This window comes from Sphaerodactylus townsendi, linkage group LG08, assembly GCF_021028975.2.
Source record: "Sphaerodactylus townsendi isolate TG3544 linkage group LG08, MPM_Stown_v2.3, whole genome shotgun sequence".
Classification (NCBI taxonomy): Eukaryota; Metazoa; Chordata; class Lepidosauria; order Squamata; family Sphaerodactylidae; genus Sphaerodactylus; species Sphaerodactylus townsendi.
The window spans coordinates 34,244,084-34,270,548 of NC_059432.1; the positions used below are offsets into that span (position 1 = coordinate 34,244,084).

The 26,465-nt window shown below is 41.7% G+C and overlaps 1 protein-coding gene across 1 annotated transcript; it reads right to left on the bottom strand.

Moving 5' to 3' along the window:
- Positions 1-3,021: 3,021 nt before the first annotated feature.
- On the bottom strand, positions 3,022-26,095 carry LOC125437814 (putative lysosomal acid lipase/cholesteryl ester hydrolase). Its single transcript, XM_048505819.1, has 10 exons — positions 25,936-26,095; positions 18,266-18,365; positions 16,311-16,428; positions 13,413-13,611; positions 13,030-13,139; positions 11,549-11,685; positions 9,123-9,269; positions 7,228-7,299; positions 6,314-6,385; positions 3,022-4,541 (listed from the first exon to the last, which is right to left on the bottom strand). Exons 2-10 carry the CDS (start codon positions 18,356-18,358, stop codon positions 4,308-4,310), a joined length of 1,182 nt encoding a protein of 393 aa, XP_048361776.1. The 5' UTR covers positions 18,359-18,365; positions 25,936-26,095; the 3' UTR covers positions 3,022-4,307.
- Positions 26,096-26,465: the final 370 nt, after the last annotated feature.

The window sequence follows — 26,465 nt, forward strand, 5'->3', positions numbered from 1 at the left end:
TCACTGTGTAAAAGTACCGTTAACTTAATCAAATTGAGCAGATTGGGAATGCAAGGGTTTCAAATTAACATCCCATTGAAGGCAAGAGTATTGTTATCCAGTAAAATTCCCAAAAACTGGTAGAGAGACTTGCAAAAAAAGTCCCCAGTTGTCATTGGTCTCTAATAAACATGTGATTTTTAAATTCCTTCAGCTTATCTGCAAAAGCTTTGAGATCATTATCTAATTGCTTGAAATTGAACAATCTATGAGGAACATCAAATCAAAGGAGCAGCAATTTAGTATTTGAGATGGACTTGTCTCGAAGCTCATTATTAGCAAAATAATGACTTCAATTCCTGATTGAAATCAAAGCCACTCTTTGTCTTCAACAAACTTGTAAGCCTATGAAAATCTAGACTTTTTTCTCTGCCACTTTGGGTGGAGATTCTCTTGTTTATTCAATATGTTATCTTGTGCTTTCTTATGCTTAAATCTGACCAGTATATCACATGGCAATTTATTCTAAAACGCAAAACTTGAATTTATTTTGATATTGGTCAATAACTGGAGTCTCCTTGGAACTTCCAGCGGTCTTGTAATAGCTTGCAAAAATTGCCTTCTAAATTTGTCCTACCAACATCCTCTGAAATTCCTTTAATTTACAGATTACTGTTTCTGCTCTGCACCTCGTTTCAGTCCTTTGTTCTGCCCTTTCCATCCAAAGATTTTGCCCATCTAAGAGTAGCTGAATTCCTTCGTCGTTCTTTTTCCTGATGTCTTGAGTATTTTCTTGTCTCCTTTAAAAATTTCCTAGTCTGGTTGATACCTCCTGTCTCGAACTTTATCCTTCCTTGCATGCTCTCTTCCACATGTATAATTTTTCTTGAGGTTTTTTTTTCAATTGTCTAACTTGTAACTGTTTGAATTTGCTGTTATCAATGTTTTTGAAAGTTTGTCCATTACCAGTCTGTTCACCATCGTCCACTTCCTTGTCTTTTTGGCATGTCCCTGATACCATTATCATCTTAGTCTGTTTATATATATTTATACAATCTTTCCATATACTATTCTAAAATCATAATAGAAAAAGAGTTTGGACATATACCCCACCTTTCTCTCCTGTAAGGAGATTCAAGGTGGTTTACAAGCTCCTTTCCCTTCCTCTCCCCACAACAGACACCTTGTGATGTAGGTGGGGCTGAGAGAGTTCCAAAGCCTCAAGCCATTGTAAGCTCAGGGCTTTCTTGGATGCCATGGTCTCCAGGACTGACCAGAACCACTGTTATCCTTGAGGGGTCAGTTACCTTCCACTCTCACTGCTCTGGTAAATATCGGGGTGGGTAAAGCTAAAGCCTGACAAAGCTGTTACACCTCATCCAACTTAGATTGCGGGAGTGAGGAAGACAGAAAAGCTTAAAACTAAAAACAAAAAGGTTTTGAGTAAACAAGAAAACTGGAGTTGAGTTGCTCAATAGAACAACTCACAACATCCTGTCTGCTTGTCAGACAGGACTAAGATGAATGAGAGAAAACCACAGATGTCAGGAAAAACTCACAATGCTGCCTGTATCTTGGAGGAAGAACTCATCCCAACTGTGGTACCCTAAGAATCACCAGTCTTGACTAATGAAGCAATGGTGCTCCTTTTTTTCATAGCCAACCCAGTAACATTTGAATTTTCCAGCACTTCAAATGTATTGCTTAAAATCTCCTAAGAATGCACTGCTTCACTGTTATAAGTTAGCCTTGTAGAAGTTAGCCTGTTATAAGTTAGCCTGTTATAAGTTATCCACTGTCTAGACATTGTGGATTCCTTCCTATATAATATTTATGCCACTTGAAACTGAGGTCTCTTCAACAACAATAGAATCTGCTGGGGAAAAATAACACAGAACACACCTAGTTTCCAATTTGAATTTTATTCCACGTAAACATGTGCTTTTGTTTCATAATGTGCTTTCTTCCAACTGTTAAAACCTGTAGCACAATATAGCTTATAATGGAAATTCAAAACATGTGAGTGACAAAAGAAGGAAAAAAATTGCATATTTTAGGTCATTGGTTAAAATGTCTTCCATTTTCAGATACAGAACACAGGTTTTTTAAAAAGACAGCAATGCAGACCTCTCCATTAACAACATTGGCATGTTAAGTTCCGGTTTCCAGTTGTTAATTTCAATTCAGTGCAGAATTTTAGCTTTCCACTTAAAAACAAGAGTAAAGGCACAGCAGAGACAACAGAACTTCTTTGGTAACCAACCTATACTTTGCGGCTTATTTCCTCAGTGCAGAGAAACAGATTTGTTTCTTTAAAAACAGCAGCTGAAAATTTAAAAAGTTCACAGACTACCTACAGTCTCCATCCTGAGTTTTCTCAAAGGTTAAACATATGTCTTTCACAATATCACTGCAATACAGAAAATGATACAAGGTATGCACAGGGCCAGAGATCTTAAGGCTGCAACTTCAACAACAGCAGGCTCATAGAAATTATTTAGGGCTGGGCTGAAAGTCTTCAGCTATCAAACGACTAGTTATACTAGTATACTAGTGTGTGCGCATGACCTCCATTATGGGAAACAAAATTTAATTAAGAAATCAACAGAATGCGTTTAAGATCAGGATTCCAGTTGAGTGTTCAGTGTTATCATATAGTACAGTGATGGCGAACCTATGGCACAGGTGCCACTCAGAGTCCTTTCTGTGGGCACGCCAAACAGAGTGCCCCCCCCCCCCCACATCTAGGCTGGCCTGGGCCGCTGGGCTCAATTATTAGCATTAAACCTAAGACCTAGTTTTGGGGAAGCAGTGTAGGTAACCCTGTTAAGCGCTGTCTTCCCACTGATTTTCATGGGAAGAACTAAAGCACGATCCTTTACCTGTGAGTAAGCTCAGTTGCTGGCAATGGGGCTTGCTTCTGAGTAAACCCTCCTAGGGTTGTAATTCACCCATTCAAAGAGTTGCACGGTTGCTTCAAAGCAAAGCCACTGACTACCACCAAGCTTACTCCTGAGTAACGCATGCCTGAGTAACGCATGCCTCGGACCCAACCGTTTTTTCTAAACTAAAACCTCAGTATTCAGGTTAAATTGCCGTGTTGGCACTTTGTGATAAATAAGTGGGTTTTGGGTTGCAATTTGGGCACTCGGTCTCAAAAAGGTTCGCAATCACTGATATAGTAAGGCGGCAGGGATTTACAGATGTGAGAGCAGGATAAGTGCAGAAGAGGGAAAAACATGTGCTTAACCAAGAATCAAACCCAAATGGACTGCATGCTGAAAGTGAACACCATACAAATGCGTAAATAGCCTACGTCTCAGAATCCTATAGGAATCTTGGGGCTTGCATGCGGCATCATTAACCAGCGAAGTGCTACTTTCCTCTGGAGCATGAAGTGAGTCCGCTTAAGAGGTCTGAACTATGTAAACTTCCACTAGTGCTATGGACACTAGCGACACATGGGAAGACACATCCACAAGGTCACTGGATGTCTTTCTAAATGCTTTCATTCCATTATTACCAGTTCAGCTGCAGTTTTAAACAAACCTCCTATCAACAGATACTTTTAAAACATCAGCTTCACTTCTAAATGAGCATTGGTTTTGGTGGTTTGTAGCAAGGCATTGTATTTTCTCTGACAGCCTAGATTTTGTTTGAACACATTCACTGAGACTGTGTGGATTTAAAGTACTTACAAACAATGCAACAACTCAGCCTCCTGCAATATTGATACACTGTATGTTGACAGAAATATTAATACTGTAATTTTTTTAAAAAAGTCTTTCCAGTGGGAATTACAGCCCAATTCAGAGCCCTGGTGCGGCCAAGAGCGGACCCACTTTAGTGCCACCCCACCATCTACAAAGGGCTTTTCAGCAGCAACCCCCCCCCCCAACCCTCCTGTCACTGTATAGCCCTCCATTGGGCTCAATGGGGTTATGCCACCCAAAAGCATGGCCTAAGTCCATGTGTTGTACCTCTGCATATCAGGAGGCAAAGCCAGAGTGGAAGGCAACTAAAGTTGGCTCCTCCCCTGGCCATGCCTCCTGAACACCCTTGCTACCCCAGAAGATTTACCCCTCTACTGGGTTAAGTGCTCCAGGAAGGGCACTTCCACCTCCTGAATGCAGCCATCCACTGGCAGATTTACCCTTCCACTGGGGTAGGTGCTCCAGGAAGGGTATTTCTGCAGGCATAGGGCCGTGGCTGTCTCCTGACTATGATTCGTGCCCCCCCCCCCCAGACTGTCAAAGTAACAACGAAGTGCTGCATACAAATTTCTTGAAGAAGCATTACAAAATTACAGTTCCAAGCGACCCACAGATCTATGGATTTTTCTGCATCAGCTGAATCATCTCCCTGTACATGCGCTCTGGAGCATCGATGCCCCAGATAAAATCCAAATGTTCCCATTCAGGAATATTCCTGTGGTAAACTAAGTTTGGGATCTGTGGCAGCAAAAGGGTGATATCCTTTGGGTCTGCGAGCCAGTCGTGACCACCGGACCACAAAGCTGTTGGCACATCCATAGATTCTGTTTTGTAGTAAGGAGGTGTTGGCTAAAAAAAGAGAGGAGGAAATAAAATAATTATTTGTGGTTTAAAGCTATGTGCAACAGCAAAAAAGCATATTATCTCATGGGGGTGGGAGGGAAAGTCAGAATTCTATTCACATTTCAGACAGAAAGTTATAAGCATTTTGAGAGAAATTCCAATAATTTTTCACTGTTCAGGCCAACTTTACATACCCAAGTCCATGTGGTATTCCTTGACATACTTTTTTTAGTTTTTTGGCAAAGAAAAAACAGCCTCAGGGAAGAATGACTTAGCGTGGAGAAGTGGCAGTAGGGGAACAGGGTGTCTGGAGTCACCCTGAGGCTACCCCTCTTCTTTCACCAAATCAAAATATAACACAAATACTGTTATATATAACAAAATATAACATGAATAGTTACCAAGCTGGAACTAATTTTGGTGGGCTCTGGGTTCCCATCATTGCTGAACGCAGGGAATGGGACATTTACAGCAAACATGGGCTAAGGGAGTCACAACTCTATTCTTCACATATGCAAACATATAAACTCTATTCTTCACATATGCAAACATATAAAGGAGTGGGGAGAAAAGAAAGAAGATGGTGAGTGGAGGGGATTGGCAGGATATTGCTCAATTTACAGCCAGAAAGCAGCAATTTTGTGCCTGACTTCCCAATTGCTCAAAGCTCCCATTTTCTGAAATTTTGTTCCCTCACTCCACTTCTTGGTGGAGGAAGCAGAAACTAGTTAACCATTTCTCAACTTGTTTTCTTGCTCCGCCCCCCACATGCATACACACACAAGGTTCTAGATCAGGGGTCTGCAACCTGCGGCTCTCCAGATGTTTATGTACTACAATTCCCATCAGCCCCTGCCAGCATGGCCAATTGGCCATGCTGGCAGGGGCTGATGTGATTTGTAGTCCATGAACATCTGGAGAGCCGCAGGTTGCAGACATGTTCTAGATGAATGCTCCTATAGCTGTGACGTGCATAAAATTATGCTAGCAAAGAGAGCCACCATTTCCAGTAGAACTGCTGTGCAGAGTGTGTCTGTGAATGTCAAGACACCACCAGATAGTGCCTATAATGCAAGTGTATAATAACCAACATGCCACTGAAAACCTTTTACATATTTGCCAACCTCTCTAACTGGATTAGAATCCCACTTTATGCAGTTAAGCAGAGACATGCTTTAAAAATTTAAATGGTGACGGGGAATGCAAGACTGACTGCAGCTCCTTTAGTCTAGACCAGTGGTTCTCAATCTGGGGGTTGTGACCCCTTTGGGGGTCGAACGGGGTTTGGGGGTCACTACAACATGAGGAACTGTATTAAAGGGTCGTGGCATTAGGAAGGTTGAGAACCATTGGTCTAGACCACACCAGCTTTCATTTTCAAAGGAAGGGAACAGAAGCACGACATATATATGCCATAAATGCTCAATTGTTAGCTCATGAACAAGCCACGGACACCACTCTCAAGTTGCAATCATACTGAAGAAGGCCAGAACACACTGACTTTCCTTGCATGCTGACTGATCACATAATTAAAATGGAAGATCATTTAGAAAATGAACTCATCCCCTCTCTTCAGAGATCTTGTTGATGTGGTTTACTTACCAATTATTTCCTTTAAACTAGCATAGACACTTTGAACTCTGGCCTGAGCTCATACTACCTACTGCAAAGCATCACTAGCTTCGACTTATGCACAAGTAAAATAATTCACATGATTGAACCAGATCTGACTGAATTACAATCAGAAATGACTCTCAACAACAGTGACGAATTCTTACCTGGTTATAGTGCGCCATGTTTTTTGCCCTGCTTCCCCAATCAAAAGCTTTGAACTGACCAGACTTGGTCACCTTAAAAAAATGCAAATAGGTGTATGTCATTATAAATCATCATAGCACCCATACAGGCAGGAATTACAAGCACCTGGATATACAAATGGCAGTGAAGGTTATGCACCAACTGGCTAATAATTATTTCTTCTTCTTAGGGAGAAAGCTAAACTGGTCAGTCAGAAATAAAAGCAATAGGTATTGGAGGATGGGAAACTGGAGACTAGAACTGATATCCATTTTTGCAGTTGCTGACCAATATTCATCTGTTCAAGCTCCACATTCTCTTCCCCTCCAATCTACCACATGTAGGAACCTCTTTGTCATAAATACATTTTTCTTTCAGTGCCCAAGGCAGCAACTTAGTTGGCAAAATGTAGTGGTTAAGAGCAGGTGGTCTCTGGAGAATTGGGTTTGATTCCCCACTCCTCCATATGAGCAGTGGACTCTTATCTGGTGAACTATACATGAAGCCTGCTGGGTAATCGTGGGCTAGTCATAGTTCTCTCAGAACTCTCAGCCCCACCTACCTCACAAGGTGTCTTGTTGTAGGGAGAGGAATGGAAAAGGAGTTTGTAAGCCACCTTGAGACTCCTTATAGAAGAGAAAGGAGCAAACCTTTTGCAGTGAGTATGCTAATGATGTGAGCTTACCAAGGGGAGAAGTAGCTATTAACCTTATTTCTGCTTAATTGGTATTATATCCCTCATTGGATTCTGAATAAACACAATACTAACATGAGGGTTGCCTGTTATCCTACCATTACATTAGCTATTTCCAGCTTGTTCTTTCAAAGCCAGCCATTCTAAATATGAAATCAATGCAGCAAACATGATATTTCCAAGAAGATCCAAAGGCCTCACCTGAGCCCAGTGAAGCATGTTCTGGACAGAAGTTCCAGCAGGGCAATGTGTCGAATATACATCAACTCGTGTCTGCAACAGTGTAAGAAACTTCGTTTACTAGGATTATTCATTAGTCAGACAGAGCCACTTTGTTCCCTTCTGATATTTGTTTTGTTTGAAAAGAAACAATACAGTGAGGCTTCTTCCATCTCTATTGAAACCCACCTTGCTTCAAATTAACACAATGTGATTTTGCAATTAGGACAGAACAGATAACGCACTACCCTTTTCTCCTTTGTAGGTACAGAAATGACAGTTTACTGCTATGGTTCCTTGACACAGTCCTATCATGGTCCTCACTTTCTTGCTCATCCCCACCATCTGTTCTAAAAACAGTGAGAAGTTGAAAGAGCTCAAGTTGCCTGAAGTGCATGCTGGTGAAGAATTCCGATCCTCTTTGGGAAACCCCTCCCTCCCTGAGCACACTATGGTTGAGTGTCTTGTCTCCTGTAGGCCGTAGCTATTTAAGAAACACCCAAGTCTTCCTGCTCCCTCCTAGTGCCTTGAGTCACAAGAAATAAGTGCCTTGAAACTAGTGCCCTCCTAGTGCCTTGAGTCACAAGAAAGCTGGGATGTGGGTCAGTGTGTCTGAACAACCAATACAGTCAAACCATCTTATAACAAACCATCTTATAACAAAAAAATCACCTAGCATACATTCTACAGAAAAAGCCAACATATATGAAAAGGGAATATAATTTGAATGCTGTGAATAATATTGCAGAATATTAAGAAATAAACCCCAAAGAGAGCAGGTGCTCGGGAGCAACAGCCGCAGAAGGCCATTGCTTTCACATCCTACATGTGAACTCCCAAAGGCACCTGGTGGGCCACTGCGAGTAGCAGAGAGCTGGACTAGATGGACTCTGGTCTGATCCAGCTGGCTTGTTCTTATGTTCTTATGTAGGCATTCTCCCTCCTGCATCAAATAAAGGGCATAAAGCAGCAAGAAACTTAAGAATGCTTTCCAGCCTTGGTACAACATAGGCTTTTGTTTCAACCCACATGCCTCCACTGTGCCTTGGCACACTTTTCTCAAACAGGTGGTTTTAATTTTTCATCTCTCAGCTGGGAGGGGTTCTGCGAGCCTACTAGCTCCCCTCTTCCCACCAATGTACATTATCCCACCCCACAGAGTTTGTGCCATTAATTTTTAGGGCTCCAAGCGGGTAATATTAATATCCTATCCATTTGGGGCCCTAGGTGACAAGCTAGCAGAAGCTAAAAAAAACCCCTATCTCTAACTCTCATCCCACCAATAAGCACTGTGTACTTAATTAGTATAACTTCTAACACTTATACAGGTACGAAGATTTCCTTTAAGCAAACTGCTTCTCACCCATAATGGAAAATATGCCACATATGTGGCATTGCAGGCTGGAGTTTCTGCAGACTAAGTCTCTGCCATCACGCGTCTACTTGTGCCACATTATTCCACTATTCCTGGAAATAGTCTCATATCATTCACATACTAGATAAAATACTGCCACATGCCATGCTCCAGTGGACTTTTAGCCACAATCTTTTTCAAAAAAATAAACATTTTTTTCTTGCATTAGTCCAAAGGGGCAATGGCCAATAATTAAGTCTACAAGCTTGTAGTTTCAAAAAAGCCAAAAATAACATTTGTTGTTATTTTTTAAGAGTGACGTAAGTGTCAGCAAGGAACTGTGCCAGAGTTCTGTGGGGAACTGTATTGTGACCATGACCCAGTCATGTGCCTAACATATAATTCAATGTGTGCCAATGAATTCTGACCTTCCACTCATTTCAAAGGGGTTTCAAAAACACCTCGGAATGGTCTGCATGGTAACCTCTACAAAGGCACATTGGTAGGCATAGAAGGAACTTACCAAGTTTAGGTTTCTTACATTAAACCCACATAGCACAAAGAAGAAATTGCCACAAAGGTCATCAAGTATGACGTGGTCACAAATGTGAGTAGCAAGCCACTTTATTGCTGCATTCTGGGGAAGGAATTCCTTCATTCCAAACACTTCCTGCCAAAACAAGCAAAACGGAGACACACAGTCATTTTCTCATGAGTCAAGTCGCAAACTGTTAGAAAGTATTTAATGATGACGTTTAAATTTATTGGTACTTGAAATGCTGACAAAAAAACAGAAAAAAGATCAGAATTTTAACTTAAGGACTTCCAATTTCATCTACATCAAATGTGAACAGTTAAAATTAATATCACTTGCTCTTTAACCACATACTTAAAGTCCCAACCTAATAACTACTACTGATAATTAAAATACTTTTTTGTTAAGTCTTAAAATTACAATTCAGTAATCTTCAGAACTCCTAATAATCAATTAACTTTTTTCTGTTTTACCCAAGTAATCCACCAACAGTTTTCAATTGTGCAAAAATTTCTTCTTGCAGCTGATGTCATGTATAAAAACAAAGTTCCATTTTTTTCTCCACAACTCTGTCCATTCATTCCCAACAAGCAACTAGTTATGAATTCAAAGAGGGATGGACTTTTCTACAATGCTTTCAGGCACAAACAGACTTTTATTGATTAGCCACTGGGTTTGATCCCCCCTCAAACACAGGATTCTACCCACACCAGCTTGCTCTTTCCCCAGAATCAGACTGAATTGTAAATTGTACAAGGTCTGCCCAACCCGAGACAGGTCAACCCGAGACAGGTCAAACCACCAAGCACTCTAACCTTTTCCACAGAGCTAAACCACACTACCAGGCAGAGCTACCCTCTTTTTCCTGAGTCAGACCAGAACCGCCCTCTGCCTGAGGCAGAACTTAACTCCTCTGTCTCTGGAGTTTCCTGCAACATCTCATCCCCCTTCTCAAAGGTGATTGGGTGCTGCAGCAGCACTCCTATGGGCTCATCTGAACAGCTGATTTTCCCTTCAGGGGTTTGACAGCCTCAGATCCATCACAGGCTCCCTCTATTACATTCCTGTTTCAAGCCCATCACTGAACAACATTTGAGATTTCTCATCTGAAAATCTCACATACCTTTAGAACCGCCTGTTTCTGCTCCCAACATTTATGCTCAGCGAGCATCACAGGACACTCAGGAGACAGGCATGCACACCAATGTATTAAAGAAGCAATTATGTATTGATTTTGGACATAACCTGTCAAACTGTCAGGGCACATGGAACCTGCCATGGACCTTAATGAAAGGGTCTGTTTAATTTAACATACTAAGGAGAACTGATAGTTTTCATACAAATATACTCCATTTAAGAGAAGTTTCTTCAGTGGCAGCCCCATTACTCAGTTAAATGTTTAGGGATTGATTTCCCAACACTGCTTGTGGGTACAAGATCACGGTATGCATGAACACAGCCATTTTGGTATATTACATTTAAGGAGAGAATGAACTTACAAATACAGACAGTGAAGCTCAGGCATGTAGCGATCACACTTAAGGAAGGCCAACACACAACAAACAACCTCCTGTAATCAGCAAGCATCTCTGAGCCCAGGGAGTGGGCACAGAAATGTACATCCTGTGTATGCAAGTCCAAACAGTAACATGACTAGTTCTCTTCTATTAGCCTACTAGCTTAGCCCCTTCCCTTTACAGCCATGTTTTACTTGATGCTAAATAGCCTGATAAAAATGAGACCATAATTATCCCTTTAAGTAGTTCTGCAAAGCCAGCTGAGTTACCTGTAGCTGTGGTTCACTCAGTACCTCCTTGTAGCACACAAGGACCAGTAACACAATTCCCTCTTCATTCTAGCTCAGGCCCACACTAGTCCACTATAGTGAATGATAAAGTATGAGAAGAGCTATAGGGAAGTTCCTCAGTACCTTGATAACATGTTGCAGAACTGGCTGACTTGGACAGGGTACTGTGAGATCCTAAGCTGAATGAACCCCTTCTAAGCTTACTGAGCTCAATGAACTCAGAAAGTGTAACTCTGGCTCCTTCCGCACATGCAGAATAATGCACTTTCAAACTGCTTTCAATGCTCTTTGAAGCTGTGCGGAATAGCAAAATCCACTTACAAACAGTTGTGAAAGTGGTTTGAAAACGCATTATTCTGCATGGGCGGAAGGGGCCTCTGTTGAGGGCAGCACTAGAGGATGTTTAAGAACACTACAAAAGTTTGCAAGGTCAGCCATACTCCCTTTAATAACCAGCAGTTCCTTCTGCCTTTTTCTTGAAATGTGTGTTTGGTCTTTTCTTCAAGTGTGTACAAATTAATAAAGAAACATGTTCCTTAGTCCTTGGCAGCACCCACTGTTATTTGCTCACTGTGCCCCAGGCAAACCTCTTGCCCAACATACGTACTTTGAACATAAATTCAGGTAACATTCCAAGCTTGATCATAGGGCTGTTTGAAAACTTTACTGTAGTTACTGGTGCCAAAGCAAAGAACATTTTGATCTTCTTAGCTAGTTGTGGCATTGTTGAAAATGCAATAAAACCTGAGAAGACAGGTGGGGAAGAGAACCCAGAAACATATTTAAAAAACAACACAGTCTTCTGCAAGGTCAACACTTCAGCAAACTGCATTTGTGATTGAACATGCAAGCAAATGGTTTTTAAATAAGCTACACAGCTTGTTTATTTAAATAAGCAAATGGTTTTTAAATAAGCATAGTCTAAGTTGGATTTCCCCCCTCCTTTTATCACAAATAACTGTAATAGAGCACACTATGATTTATAATCATTATCTGCATTTACAGCCATAAATTGGAGATATTTTTGTAACATCATAAAAATCAAAAGAAATGTAAGTCTGTATTGTCTGTTGTACACCGCCCGGAGCCCCTCGGGGATAGGGCGGTATAAAAATCTAATAAATAAAAATAAATAAATAAATAAATAAATAAATATTGTTCATCAGTAATGTCATTTATAGTGACTTGAATAGTGCATTTAGCACCTACCTAAGAATAAAGCCCCAAACCAATAGCTGAAGGATCAATCTCCATCCTGCTGTACTTTCATTGTTCTTCCTGTTTAGCCTTGCATGTTCTCTGACCTACCAACCCTACATTGAAACCCATCAAGTGATTGACAGCTCCTCTGTTTTGTTTTTGTATTGGCCTGAAAGACGGACCTGTTACACCAGGCATTTGGCCAGCCTGGTTAAATACATCGCTGCCATTTCATCTGGCCTCCCGTGGGCATAAAAGTGGGGAGGGATGAAATGCCATCTGACGCTATATGATTCCTGGTTTTTCTTACTGATAATTAGTTGTTTCATGTTGTGTTTTTAAGCTGTTTTTGTTACTGTTGTTCACCACTCTGAGCCCCTAGGGGGAGGGCGGTCTAGAAATTTAATAAATAAATAAAACAAACTGCAGAACATAGTAGGGGTTGATCAAGCATGGGCAGGGGACATACAACTTATTCAGGACTATTCTGCATCACATAAAATCTGTTTATAGATTCTTAGAATTTATTTTGAGAAATGAAGGAACAGTAGTATTCACAGCATTTTAAAGCAATCCAAATATAGGACCCACGGCAACTAACAGTCTAGCCCTGTGCAGTTACTCTAGAAGCCTAAAGACAGGAGTAACACTGCGCTCTTAATTTGCTTCATCTTGAGTCAGCTTCTTAATCCAGAAGCATTTACAAACAAAACCCACACCGCAATTCTCAGATAACCGAATGAATCCTTATTTGTTTCCAGTGGCTTCATACATAATTGCTTTACTATGAACAAATTCTCTGCAGGAAGCAACCTGCAGCAGTAAACATACAAAAGAATTTGTAGCTATTAGAATTGCCAAAAGGCATGAAGACGCTTGTTGACCTACCCAATGTGGTGCCCTGTGAATGGCCAACATAATATACATGCTTTTGTCCAGTTTTGTCCAGGATGAAGTTTATTGAAGCTGGGATGTCGTATTTAGCCATTTCATCGAAACTGTAAAGGAAGAGTAGGAGCAGACCACATTAAATATACATAGAAGGATCCACCTGATACTATCGAGTGAGAAACTCAGTTTGGAAAGAATAAGCATGAACAAACTGGGCATCAACTCATTTGGTTGGGTTTCACTGAAGCCTAGCTTGACCAAACTCAGTCCAAGGTCACAACATTTAATGATCTCACCAATTATGCTACAAGCATGCAATTCCCCACAGATAGGAAGAGCATCACTGGAGCATATAAGCGTCACCAATAAGCTCACTGTACCTGAATGTCCAGAATTCTTCCTGCGTCACCGTATAGTTTTTGTGCTTTCGAGACCACGTATTGCCTCTGCTGTTTCCTAACCAAACATCATAGCCAGCATCAGCCAGAATAAAGCCCAGGCTGTTATAGTCAAAATTGGTCACCCAGTTACTGCCATCTGCGAGCAAACCGTGCTGCAGAAACACAGCTGGCTTAGGATCTGAAAAGAAAGCAATTTAACATTGTTCACATTCTATTACCAATGCCTGATTCATCAGATCTCCTTTTGCTAGACCATTTCACAGCAGCTATAGATAAGGCACACAGCATGTGTGTAAAGTACTGCCAAGTCACAGCTGATTTAGGGCAACCCCAGCAAAAGTTTTAAAGGCAAGCGAAAAGCAGAGAAGAAGAGGATTCATAACCCACTTTTCTCAACAGTAAGGAGTCACAAAGTGGCTTACAAACTCATCCCTTCCTCTCCTTACAACAGACACCTTATGAGGTATGTGAGACTGAGAGAGTTCTCAGAGAACTGACTAGACCAAGGTAATCCAGCAGACTTCATGTGTAGAATTGGGGAAACAAACCTGGTTCAGCAGATTAGAAGAAGAGCTTGGATTTATGCCCTGCTTTTTCTAATCTTAAGGAATCTCAAAGCAGCTTACAAACTCTTTCCTCTCCCTGCAACAGGCACCTTGTGAAAAAGGAGGGGCTGAGAGAGTTCTGAAGAACAGTGACTAGCCCAAGGTCATCTAGCTATTTTCATGAGTTGGAGCGGGGAAACAAATCCAGTTCCCCAGATTAGAGTCCAACTGTTCTTAACCATTACACTACACTGCCATTTTCCTCTGCAGAGTCTTCCGTAGTGGTCTGCCTTTCAACTACTGATCCTGCTTAGCTTCCAAGTTCTGGCAGATCAGGCTATAGCATGCCACTGCCTACCCACACGGCATATGTAACCAACAGATAAACAAACAGAAGGACCTTGCACAATTGGCTGTTTTTGGCCTGCAATGAATCTGTTCAGACTGCAGAAATCTAGGTAAATGAACACTTACATTTCAACATTTATTTGGAATTATGAAGCTCTCAGCTGATAGGCAGGTGTGGAAATCAAAACACCAGTATCAGTCTCATGAGAAAAGACCTATCCACTTAATTGCATCTCTCTGATTGCATGCCTTGAAAGCTTCCACACTGCAAATATGAAACCAAAGCCTTGCTTTATGGTTTATCTCTGTAATAAGCATCTTTGAATATGCCAAGAGACATGTACTCTAAAGGCAACCCTGAGATCTAGGAACAAGAACTACATGTTCCAAAGCTTACTACCAAATATATATGCAATGCAATATTTTGCATCAATTAAAAACCACTAGGGCAATCAGTTAAGCTAGTTCCACTACTCCAAATCAAGAGCAGGGAGAAAGGAGAAGAAGCATCAGTCAAAAACAGGAACTACAGTAGCCCAACTTGATGAATAAGAGGCTCCAGCCTTCACTTCAACGGGGATATCTTTGCTTAAATGTCACAAACCACTGGGCAGCCCCTGGCTATTCTATTGCTTCTTTGTGAGTGGAATCCTCATTCAGGAACACATTTTTAAAAAGCACAAATATGAAGCACTTGGCAGCTAAGTATCCTCATTTCCTGGCTATCTGGGTCTGAGAGGTAGGTAATGCCTTGATCGGCAGGATGGTTGCCCAGACATCAAACAAGCTATGGAGTATGTGTTTCTAAAGAAGCCCACCCTGGACCCAGGAGATCTCAATAAGTATCAACCAGTCTCAAATGTTCCATTCTTGAGTAAGTGACTGAAAAATGGTGTCTTGAGAACGTCAAGAGAATGGTCTTTTTTTGGTAAGCTTTAATGGTTTTTAAAAAGCGATTTTATCATTTTGTTGTTGTTAGCTGTTTCAATTACCTTTAAAGGGATGGAAAGGCAAGGTATCATCATGAAAAATAAAATAAGCTTCCATTTTGTGCTAGTTTGTAAGTTTTTGGTGTGCAGAGAGTCAACTGTTTAAAGTGTACAGCTATCTATGAATGAAGACACCATATCTCCCTTTGCGATTACTGAAAATGTGGTTTTTGCAGTTAATGATTTCTGGGGTGGGGAGGAAAGCACATACGTGTGTCAAGCAAGAATGCCACTGAAAGGTAAGTCACTGAAGACAGTGTGGACTTTGAAGCAGCTTTCATTGCAGGAAGTCATGACACACAAAGGCTGCTAAGTAATCACTTAAGGTTCCCCCCCCCCCGCCCCGCCCACATTAAACTTCCCTAAATCTTATTATAGCATTGTGAACTATGCACTCTGAAATATAGGAACAACATGACTATCAAGTGCATTTATAAAAAGAAGAGTTTGGATTTATATCTCACCTTTCTCTCCTGTAAGGAGACTCAAGGTGGCTTACAAGCTCCTTTCCCTTCCTCGCCCCACAACAGACATCTTGTGAGGTAGATGGGCTGAGAGAGTTCCAAAAAACTGCCAGCAGGAATGTAGGAGTGCAGATACACATCTGGTTCACCAGACAAGCCTCTGCCACTCAGGTGGAGGAGTGGGGAATCAAACCCAGTTCTGCAGATTAGAATCCACCTGCTCTTAACCACTACATCATGCTGGCTCTATTTACTTCCAAATGAAAACAGAGGTCAAGCCAGCACTGGGATAAAAAAACAAGTTCCATTACAAAATCCAAGTCATTCCTTTCCTAATCCTATCAAGATATCTGGGAAGAAGATCTTTTCTGAGGAAGTAATTAGTTTTTCACTGCAAAAAAAAATCCTTAGTATATCATTTGCATTTATTTAATCAGGATATAAGCCAAACTCCTGCAAAACAAAACATAGACAACATAGTTGCCTGGAGTATTAAAACATTTCACACATATGTGTGCAAGGCATACTCACCTTTGTCCAACGGGCTTCCTTTCCCATGAGGTATTCTGTTAACAGCGAGGATAAACCCATCGTCTGTTACTACTTCATATACCTCACTGGGATATCCCCTGAAGGAAATAAGTTCACTCTGGCAAAGGAAAAACACAGGTAGTTTACAGTTGAAACCATTAAAAAGTGAAATGTTTACAAGTATTGTTTTTCTCTCCCAAGGAAGCCAGTAGGGAGATTTTTCCATTGCTGTTTCCACCCCATTTTTAGCAGAAAAGACAACACTGCCAATTGTAAATAAAGCTAAAAGGGTACTGTGCCAAACAATTCAGGGGGCTGAGTGAATTTTATTTAAAGAACAAGACTATCAAGACAATGGAGACAACAGCAGAGCTGTATATCTGATGTAATTCAGGTTTCTGCAACAATTACTGTCTAACTGCACTCTACAAAGCTAATCAACTTGCCTTAAGATTTATATTTTACCAGAATATATTTACCAGATTATATTGATCAAAGACTTAACTCAAGTGCTTTGACAAACGTCAACTGAGTTTCACATACCTGCATACATAATTCAGTATGACGAAACACTTAACTCTGGACAAACAAGACTCAACTTTGGAATCCTGTGACTAGAACTCACAATGTGTTTTTGAACTTAAAAATAACAGTCATGGTGGTGAATATAAAGGGATTTTAATTCCCCGTCCTATACACACACATAGTTTTTAGAATAAGTAGAAAAGAGAAGAAGATATCCATGTGATATCTCTCCTCCCTCCACAAGGCCAAAAACTGTTGGGAGGGGGACATTTTTTAAAAAAAGAAATGGAAGAGTGTCGTTAGACAGTGTTGTTGCACAAACCCCATGAATGAATTTTGGAACAGACATTAGGAATCCCAGTCATGGAACTTCACAATCACATACAGTTCAATGCATTCTGAAAGTACTCTAAAACGGAAGCTTGTGGTTAGCAAGAATGCAGTCTTGTGAGAATCTGATGGTCATATCAAGGCAACAAGGTCACGAGAAGGGGGGAAAAAGTAGAGAAAAGGTACCAAAAACTAGTCATATGACCATATTTCTGTCAAGGAAGTTTTGAACTATAAGTTGACTGGGACATGAGAATTAGTTCATAAAACCAACAGCTAAAAAAATCTTCAAGCCAGAACAAGTGAACCTTGAATCCACTATCACCCACCAAGTGCTGTATTGCTAAAGGACCTAGTAGAGCAATCTAGGATGCTCTGTTTCATCCTTGAGTGGGATAAACAAAGTTAAACTCAAGCGGTCATACAAGTACTTCAGACAATTTTTTTTTAAAAAGCAAGCAGAGACAGCTTGTCCAAGGCAACAAGGGTGCATTCTCCCTGCCTCTCCAGCATGACCAGCAGACAGAAAGAACAATGGAAAAAAGCAAACACAAAAGATGTTTATCAGAGTGGGTGGAAGAAATGGGAATTTTTCCCACTCCTGACGTGGCAGTTTGCACACCAAACATTCAGCAGAGCAATAATGCTTGTTGAAAATGCTGCTGCTGCTGCTGCTGCTGAAAAAGAAGGAGGAGGAGGAGGAGGAGGAGGAGGAGGAGGAGGAGGAGGAGGAGGAGGAGTTTGGATTTAATTCCCCCTTTCTTTCCTGTAGGAGACTCAAAGGGGCTAACAATCTCCTTGTCCTTCCCCCCTCACAACAAACATCCTGTGAGGTAGGTGGGGCTGAGAGAGCTCCAAGAAGCTGTGACTAGCCCAAGGTCACCCAGCTGGCATGTGTGGGAGTGCACAGGCTAATCTGAATTCCCCAGATAAGCCTCCACAGCTCAGGCGGCAGTGCAGAGAATCAAACCCAGTTCCTCCAGATTAGATACATGAGCTCTTAACCTCCTACGCCACTGCTGCTCCTAGAGAATATAAACGCCACTGCTGCTCCTAGAGAATATCAAGAGAATATAAACAACATCAGATCAGTGACTTACAATATTCATGGTTGCTTCTGGATTCACATATTTTTGCACTTCTGAACTTATAAGGCCTTGAGCCAAGCTGGACACAATTATGAAAAGCCACATCTTTGGCCTGTATAAAAACAAAATTCATCCCTCAGCACAGACAGACCACATTGCTTCCTTGGGGGGGAAAAACCCCACACTAATAATAAAAATTAATAATTTACCACAAAGTCAAGAAACAGAATGTGCAATTAAAACCAAAATGTGTTCCTTAGAAACAGCAATAGATAAAGCGCCTTAGGCATATAGGGCCCTACTTTAAAAAGGGCACATGTCAAAGTCACAAATATGTGCTTCCAGGAAAGCACTGATTATTATTTTTTGCTCTTTCTTCCCAGGGATCCATAGCCTCAGCTGGAGAGTTCTGTTGGGGTGCCAGGCAGGTTGCTTGTGGTTTGAAAAATTTCCTTCTCTACACCCCCCCCCCCCACACACACACACACAATTTTTTTGCATCTAGCCTGATGGGGAGTTTGGGTGGGCTGGGGGAATGTGGGGTTTTGTTTTTAGATCTCATGATAGACCAAGGCAGCAACCTATATCTTTTATGCTCAAGGAAAATTCTGTTTGTGAAGTACCCTTAACAATAGTTAATTAAGTACAATATGTTTGGTGCACGGTGTCTGTCGTAGGCAAATGTCTGTTGTAGCAAGATTTCTTGTACAGACATATTTCCTTGAGCCCCATTTTCACTTGTCATTCTGTCTGCAGCAAGCAAGCCACTTCTAGATGATTTAAATTTTTGCTTCAACACCAGATCGGGAGATTTGCCAATGGGCACAACTTTGCCCCAGACATCTTCTTATGGCCCATGGCCAGACTTCCCACTCCCTTGCAGTGCTCTGCATGCCTTCTCCCTCACCTCCTCTCTTCATGCTGTTGGCTCCTTCCTGGTTTCCCAAGTGAAATTAAGAAATTAATCTCTCATGTGTATAGTAGTTGCGGCAAAGGGGGGGGGGGGAGGAGAACTCCCTCATCTTTGTCCCATGTCTGAGTTCAGTATCTCTGCCACCAGCCCAGCCTCATCAGCATATTCTCAGCACAGCACAACCTCAGTTGCCAGATGCCCTGGAGCCTTCCGCCTTGCCCACACACTCCCCATGCTGCCAGTTTCCTCCTGCTCCTCAAAAAGTCCACATATTGAGAGATCAATCTTTTGATATAAAATAAGAACCGAGAGGGCTTTTTTCAAGGAACAGTACAAGCAAGAGTCTTTTGGGCTCCCCTCCAGCTCTGCTCCCACCCTCCCCAATGGGTGGGAGGGCTTTTAAAACTTTATTTCAGGCAAGTCTCTGTTTTAAAACAAGTCTCTCTCTTTTCCTGCAATGGTGGCAGAGATACAGAGCGAGCAAGTGAGAGAGTGTGCATATGTGTGTGGAAGGGAAGGGAGAGGGAAGAAAATATCAGCTCTGTGCCTTTAAGGTTGTTGATGGTTGGAGTTAAGAGGACTATGAAAGAACCAGAGGCCCCTTTGAGACTTGCAAGAGCTGCAAGGTTCTGGGCTGCCTCCTCACATATAAACAGAGAAATGTGAGAATAGCCCACTTTGAGTCCACCACAGAGTGAACAGGCTCGAGGTAAGTGTTCCATGCGTAATGGGCCAATGTTCACTGAAACACTGAATGTCCTATTAAAGTCCCTCTACTCTGCAATTCTTTATCCTCAGATCTCTGGTTCTAGGACATGATTATAAAAAGGTAATGGACTGGAATGAGAAAAGAAAGAGAATAGTAGATGAAGAGAACAAAAGGTGTTAATAGCAGCAAATTACAAGGAAAATAAGTAGAGTGAAATCTGTGATTATGTATGTACAGGTAGTTATAAACACAGGCAAATATTTTGGTTTTTGTATTTTTGCCATCAAGGCAAGCTGACTTGAGGCAGCCCTGTGGGGTTATTATGAGGTGGTTCACAAATATATATGTCCTACTAATGTGTGAATAGTAGGGCAGTAAATCAGAAGAGTAAGGCTTTTATCCTACCCACAAGAGCCACAGGTTTAATTTACAAAACTAAGAATTAAGTATTGAAGAATATTGTGCTATACAACTGTAGGTTAATGTAGGTCAAAGAGCACACCTAACTAGACGTTCAAGTAGCTAGTTTGGAACAATAACTATATTTATGGCTCAAATGCTTTAAATAAACAAACAAAATCTCAGTAAAATATTGTTTTTAAAGAAGTCCCTGCAGGAACTATTTCCCCAATAACTAGCAGTTACTGCTAGAAATTCCAGTCTCTTAGGTCCATGTAAGCTTGTGTAAATTTAGATTGCAAGTCTCACTTTAGTCAATGGAATACTTTAGAACAAACAACTGATGCCCTAACCTTGTTTACTGATACTTGACAGGCAGAGTCATCCTAAAGGGATTTGGAAAAAGGAAAGAAGGCTTCCAGAGTAGGGGGGGGGGGGGGGCAAAGTGGAATAGTAAAACCATGTGGGAAACTGATCGTACATCTCACTGAAGAAATGGGAGAAAACATTTTATAGGTTTCGAAGATGTCATTAAATGTGGGGGTCAGAGAAAATGGTTTGAAAACACATTATCATTGTTATTTGACCACTGCATGATTGTCTAAATTTTGACATTTTTTAGAAATGGGGAAAGGTAAAAGAATCCTTTCTTCGCCATTTAAGGTGGGCATGCCCAGTTGCAAAAAACAAAAAAGAAAGGGGGTCATGCACATAAAGAAACTGAAGTTATTTTGCAATGCTCATTTATTACAGCTCTTCCAAGTGCTACTTACTGAACTACTGCTCTATTTGCATGAATTTGCTGCAGAAGTGCCAACTATCTCAGTTATTCACTGTGGCAAGAATGGTGCTGGCACTGAAATGGAAAGACCAGCCAATATCATCAGCTTTGTAACTGTGGTTAAAGAGTGCTTCACATGGACATCGGACAAGATACCCTCATAGAGAGATATGTGGACTTGGAAGGATTGGTCTGCTTCTAAATTGGCAGATACTTTGAAATTATTCGCATTGCATTTGAATAACCATAAAGGTTATCAAAATATGCAGCAACAGATATTGAAATTTGAGTTCTGATTATTTAGGAAAGTATGGCAATGTGATTTTTTTAACGATGATGAAGTTGTAGGGCAGGGTAATTAATATATGCTTAACCGAAGTTTATATGTGTCAGATGATGATGAGTCTATAGTTGTACATTTGTAATATTTATTTTCTTTAAAAAGAAAAAATATTTTAATTAAAAAGGAGAGAGAGAAATCCTGCTTGCTGTCCTTGCACTGGGTTGGTAACTTCAGAAATTTATATAGCTTTGGGGAAAGGCCTTGGGGAGGACAGTGTGGGGAGAGAAGGGAGCTCAGTAGTGTTCTGACGCCAGAGAGTCCTTTCATCAAAACTGCCATTTGTCCAGAGAAACTATCCTCTGTAGTTGGGAGATCACTTGTAATTCCCGGAGATCTCTAGGCCCAGAGAATACCCTGTTTCCCCGAAAATAAGACAGTGTCTTATTTAATTTTTTGCTTCCAAAGATGCGCTATGTCTTATTTTCAGGAGTTGTCTTATTTTTCCGCTTCACAGCTGCATGCTCTGGTCGACGGGCATGCTTCCAAACAAAAACTTTGCTACCTCTTACTTTCGGGGGATGCTTTATATTTAGCACTTCAGCAAAACCTCTACTACGTCTTATTTTCAGGGGATGTCATATTTTCGGGGAAACAGGGTAGCAGTGCTATCTTGCGTGAGCACTGAAAAGTCTCTGCAGACAAAACTCTGTGGTGCCAAAGCTATGCATGGTCTGTGCAATCAAATGATTACATTCTTTGGTTAAATAAAAGGCTATATTTGCAAAACAGAATTTTGCATTGTAAAAGCAGGTTGTTAGACAGTTAGCATACTTGCCCTAGAAACTTGTGTATTTTAATTAAATCAGTTTGCCATGCTATTAATTTGTTTTAACTGAAACTACTTATACGCTTGTCTTCCATTTTCCATCTGTCTTATTTTTCAGATGGAAAATGGAAGACAAGCGTATAAAAATGAGAAGTGACAAAAGGGTCAAGCAAATCTCCCCCTTCATACAAAACAAACCACAAATAGTTCTCTACCCAAAATGCCTGCCAGGGAAGAATGTATTTGGCATTTACTCACAGCTTGGAACTAATGCCATGGTAAAAATGGGTCTTGAATTTCCAAATCTGTACTCAGCTTTCTATTCAATTAGATACACTGATTCTCATATTATTTCAGAAAACATTACTCACCAGATGCTTTTTTGGGGAAAAGGGAAGTATAAATACTACTGGAGTAAGCACTCCCTACTTAAATTAGATCAAACCTTCCTGTTCCCTTTTGTGGGTGGCCTTTCACACAGTCTGACAAGGAAGATACAAAGAAAGCAACTGCTAGGAAAAGAAACAAGGCTTTTTTAAAAAGGTTATTCCCCAACTGAGCCGATTTTCCCTGAAAGTGACATTTCTCCCTTTCACAAACAGAATCTGATGAGCAGACATCATATCACAAGTGGGCAACACAGGAGTAACTTTATTAATAACTGCAAAGACGGAAGACACTTTGGGCAAAAATGAGATTTTTGGCTGGACACCACAGTATGGCATATTGCCCAGCAGTACCTTCTAATTTGGGGATGAATGAGTTGAGGTAGTCTAAAACTAATTTTGGGGTGCAACACTGTTTGAATTGGGTTGATACTGGTGGTCAGATTGAAGAATAAGTTATGTGGGTAACCAAGAACCAACTTCAGGCCCGTAGATACTAATGAAGAGCAATCCAGATTCTGACTGAGAAGAATTATTCTAATAGCCAGTCAGCACACATGACCAAACATGACAATTCAATAATTTCTGACCATGAGAAATAGTCACAGAGCTGGACAGAAGTCGCACATACAACATAAACTAGGGTAGCCAACAGACCACAAAAATGGCCTGACCTGGTCATGAGCTTCTCGGCGCAAGGCAGCACCAACCTTCTCAAGGTATGGAAAAGAGCCTTATCAAGGTGATGCAAAAGAAAGGAGCTGATAAATAAGCCGGCAACCTAAACACACCCCCCCCCCCCCCCGCCGATTCCATATTACAAGTATGCATTAGCAGTTGCACTACCTTCCACATTTCTTACATCTACTTCTACACAGGGAAATTTGGCCTAGGTTTGATGCTGTTTAGAAGTGGGCTTCATTCCTGCTTCCCCATAGCATCAGTGTATTCATATACCTCTTGGCTTTCCTCTGATCTTTGTCAGACCTGCTTTGTTCATAAGTTCTGGAAAAGATCACAGGAAAGTCTGCATGGCTGCTGTGTGGGCAGAGAAGTTCAGATGTTCCCAATCCTGTCCATATTGCAGTCATTTTTCTCACAGTGGCCATTCTCTCTCCCCCCCCCCCCCAAATATAACTGGGGTGGGGATTGGTTTTTTGTTTTTAATTGGCATTTATTTGGCCCATCTACATAAGTTTCCAATTTGATTCTGGGCACAATTCAAGGTCCTGGACTTAATCTTCAGAGCTCTATACAGTTTTGGACCAACATGCTTAATCCTTTATAAGCCCACCCAACCATTACAGTCATCTCTGGAGACTCCATCTGGGTTTCCCTGCCTTCTGAAATAGGTTGGTGGCAACCTATGAGAGGGCCTATGAGTTATGGCACCAAAGCTCTGGAACTTTCCTCAGAGAGATTCATCTGCTTTCTTCTGTTGCTATCTTCTATTAGCGGATGAATGCTTTTTTGTTTTGTTCAGTATTCCTTCAATTATTCTTCCTTTCTAGCCAATGTTTTTGGATTCTATTTGTACTTTAATTGTTTGGGATGTATATTAACGCTTGTTTTTTTTAATTCATTTAAAATTGCTTAAATTATGTACCTTTAGATGAAAGGTTTCAGTGATTTCATCATGTAATTTAATCATGTATGTTTTTAATTGTTAGCTGCCTTGACAGTCCTCGTAAAGGCAGAAAGGATATAAATTTTGTAAATAAAAACAGTGACACAACATATATGCACACACATGCATCTAACAGTGTGGAAGTAAAAATGAACCGCTGTGGAAACTGTGAAATGTAGGCTAGATGGGATGTGAAATGAGTGAAGAAACAAGTTGACCCAGAGACTAGAACTAACATATCTGGATCAAGCCATGACTAGTGGCAGAGAAAAATAATGTCAGTTTTGGTTCTAGTTGTTCAGGCTTATCTGGGTGTCTAAAAATGTACTTGGGAGAGGTAACAAACCCCCCCCCCCTCCCCTCAAGATTTTGCTTTTGGAAATTATTTTAGTGCCTTTCTTCAATAACAGTTTTTTTTCTGAATTCTCAGCGTTCATTTTCAAATACAAAAATCTATTGTACGTTCCATTGCAATGTTAAAGAACTAGTGACTTAATTTTTTTCTAAATGAAAGCTAGCAATTCAGAGAACCCTTTACACATTGTTATATTTATATTCAACGGCTAACTTAAACAAAAATCTGGAAAAGCCCTGGTGGTGCATTGTGGGGGTGGAGAGCATGGCCACTGTTGGGGACCAAGAAACGGGAAATCTGTCATGTGAAAGCACAACAATTGCTATTCTGTTTTGGCAGCCACAGCAGCAATACATGGCTTATCCACATGGGAAAATTCAAAGTATGTTGAAAAGTCAGAGAACTGTAAGCACAGAACTGCTGAACTCATAATTCTGCTCTAGCTCTGTGCAAATACACACAAAGAGGAACCAGACTGCTGGCCTCTGCCACAACCTCTGCACATCTGCCTGAAGCCTTACACACATACATATACTGCTTGTCTGGAACTTTTCATCTCTTGGTTTTCACCTCTGTTGCAGTTTTCCCCTTTTTTGCCTTCTATGTGTGGCAACATACATTCTTCTGTTTGACTGGTAATCTGCAAAAAGCACGGTCCCCAGGAGCATGCACACAGACAACTCCATTATACTGTCCAAAGGGAGAATGCACAAATGCACCCTGCCTTCTGCAGCAGCATGCCGTTACCTTCCATCCATGGGGTGAAGAACAGAAAATCCTAGAAAAGGAAGTAATAAATAACAAGAGTTCTACCGTACTAGGAAGGGGAATTGAGCCGTGCCTTCAATTCTGTTGCCCAGAAATTAAAGAAAAAGGATGGTAAGGGGGTAGTAGTCGAGGACCAACCATCACATTAAAGACGGATAACGTTTTTTCCCCCAGGGGTCTTTCTATTTGCTACTGTAATTCATCTCTAGTTCAGCGGGGTTGTACTTCTCCCTTTCCGCCCTGCACGTGAGGGTGAACTTGCAAAGCTACTGCCTGCCCCCCTTTTGCAAAGTCTTTCGAGTAAGATCGGGTAGGTTCCGGAAAAGAGCCCCTAAAAAGAGCAGTGTCGGGAGAAGCCTCCCAAAGGCGGATCCCCCTTTTCGGCACTGCTGCACCGGGAAAAGGCAAGTCCCTCTTTCCATGAGATTCCGACCCACGTTTTGCTTCCAAGAGCTGCATCCTCCTCACAAGCAGCGCATCCGCGTGCTTACTATAAGCGAAGCCTGGCAAGAAAGAGACTTCAGCCTAAGAGGAACCAGGGCACCGCTCCACCCCCAACCAGTCTCCCCAGCAAGACGGTGCCACGGCAGCTTTGCTCCCACCTTCCAAACCTGCCAAGGGCAAATGCCACTCACCGGGACTGGAGGCAGCAACCAAGGAAGGGAAGACGCCAAGCCGGCCAAGATCTTGGCCACTCGCCCCACAGCCGGCCCGGCCCTCCTTAAAGGAAGGGCGCGCGGAGTCCCCAAGCGTGCGCCTCGCCCAGGCCCTCAGGTCATTCCCCTTGTCCAATCAGCGCTCAATGAAAAGCGGCTCCGCCACCCCCTCCTGCATTCGCTTCGTCCTCATAGGCCGGCCGAGGAAACTGAAGGCGGAACTGGTGTTTTCCGTGCAAGCGGAGGGTGAGGCCGAGCGGCCCTCCCCCGCAAACGCGCGCGCCCTCCTTGCTTTGCGCACCGGAGGCGCGCGCTTCTGCCCAGAGAAATCCAGCCAGTCGTCGGGACAGCCTGGTGTAGTGGTGAAGGGTCGCGGACCTAAGCCTCCTGGGTGAACTGGAGCCTGTCCCATTTCTCTCAGCCCATGCAGAGGCAGACAAAGGGAAACCACCTCCGGAGGTCTCTTACTTTGAAAACCCTTCTGGGTCGCCATAAGTCACCTGGGACTT

Bases quoted from the DNA above. Each gene is read 5' to 3' on its own strand.
- LOC125437814 (XM_048505819.1), bottom strand. From the start codon at position 18,358: ATGTGGCTTTTCATAATTGTGTCCAGCTTGGCTCAAGGCCTTATAAGT. The intron at 16,429-18,265 runs GTAAGTCACTGA...TTCCTTTGCCAG, and splicing joins CAGAAGCAACCATGAATATT to AGTGAACTTATTTCCTTCAG. The intron at 7,300-9,122 runs GTAAGTTCCTTC...ACACTGTTGCAG, and splicing joins ATGTAAGAAACCTAAACTTG to ACACGAGTTGATGTATATTC.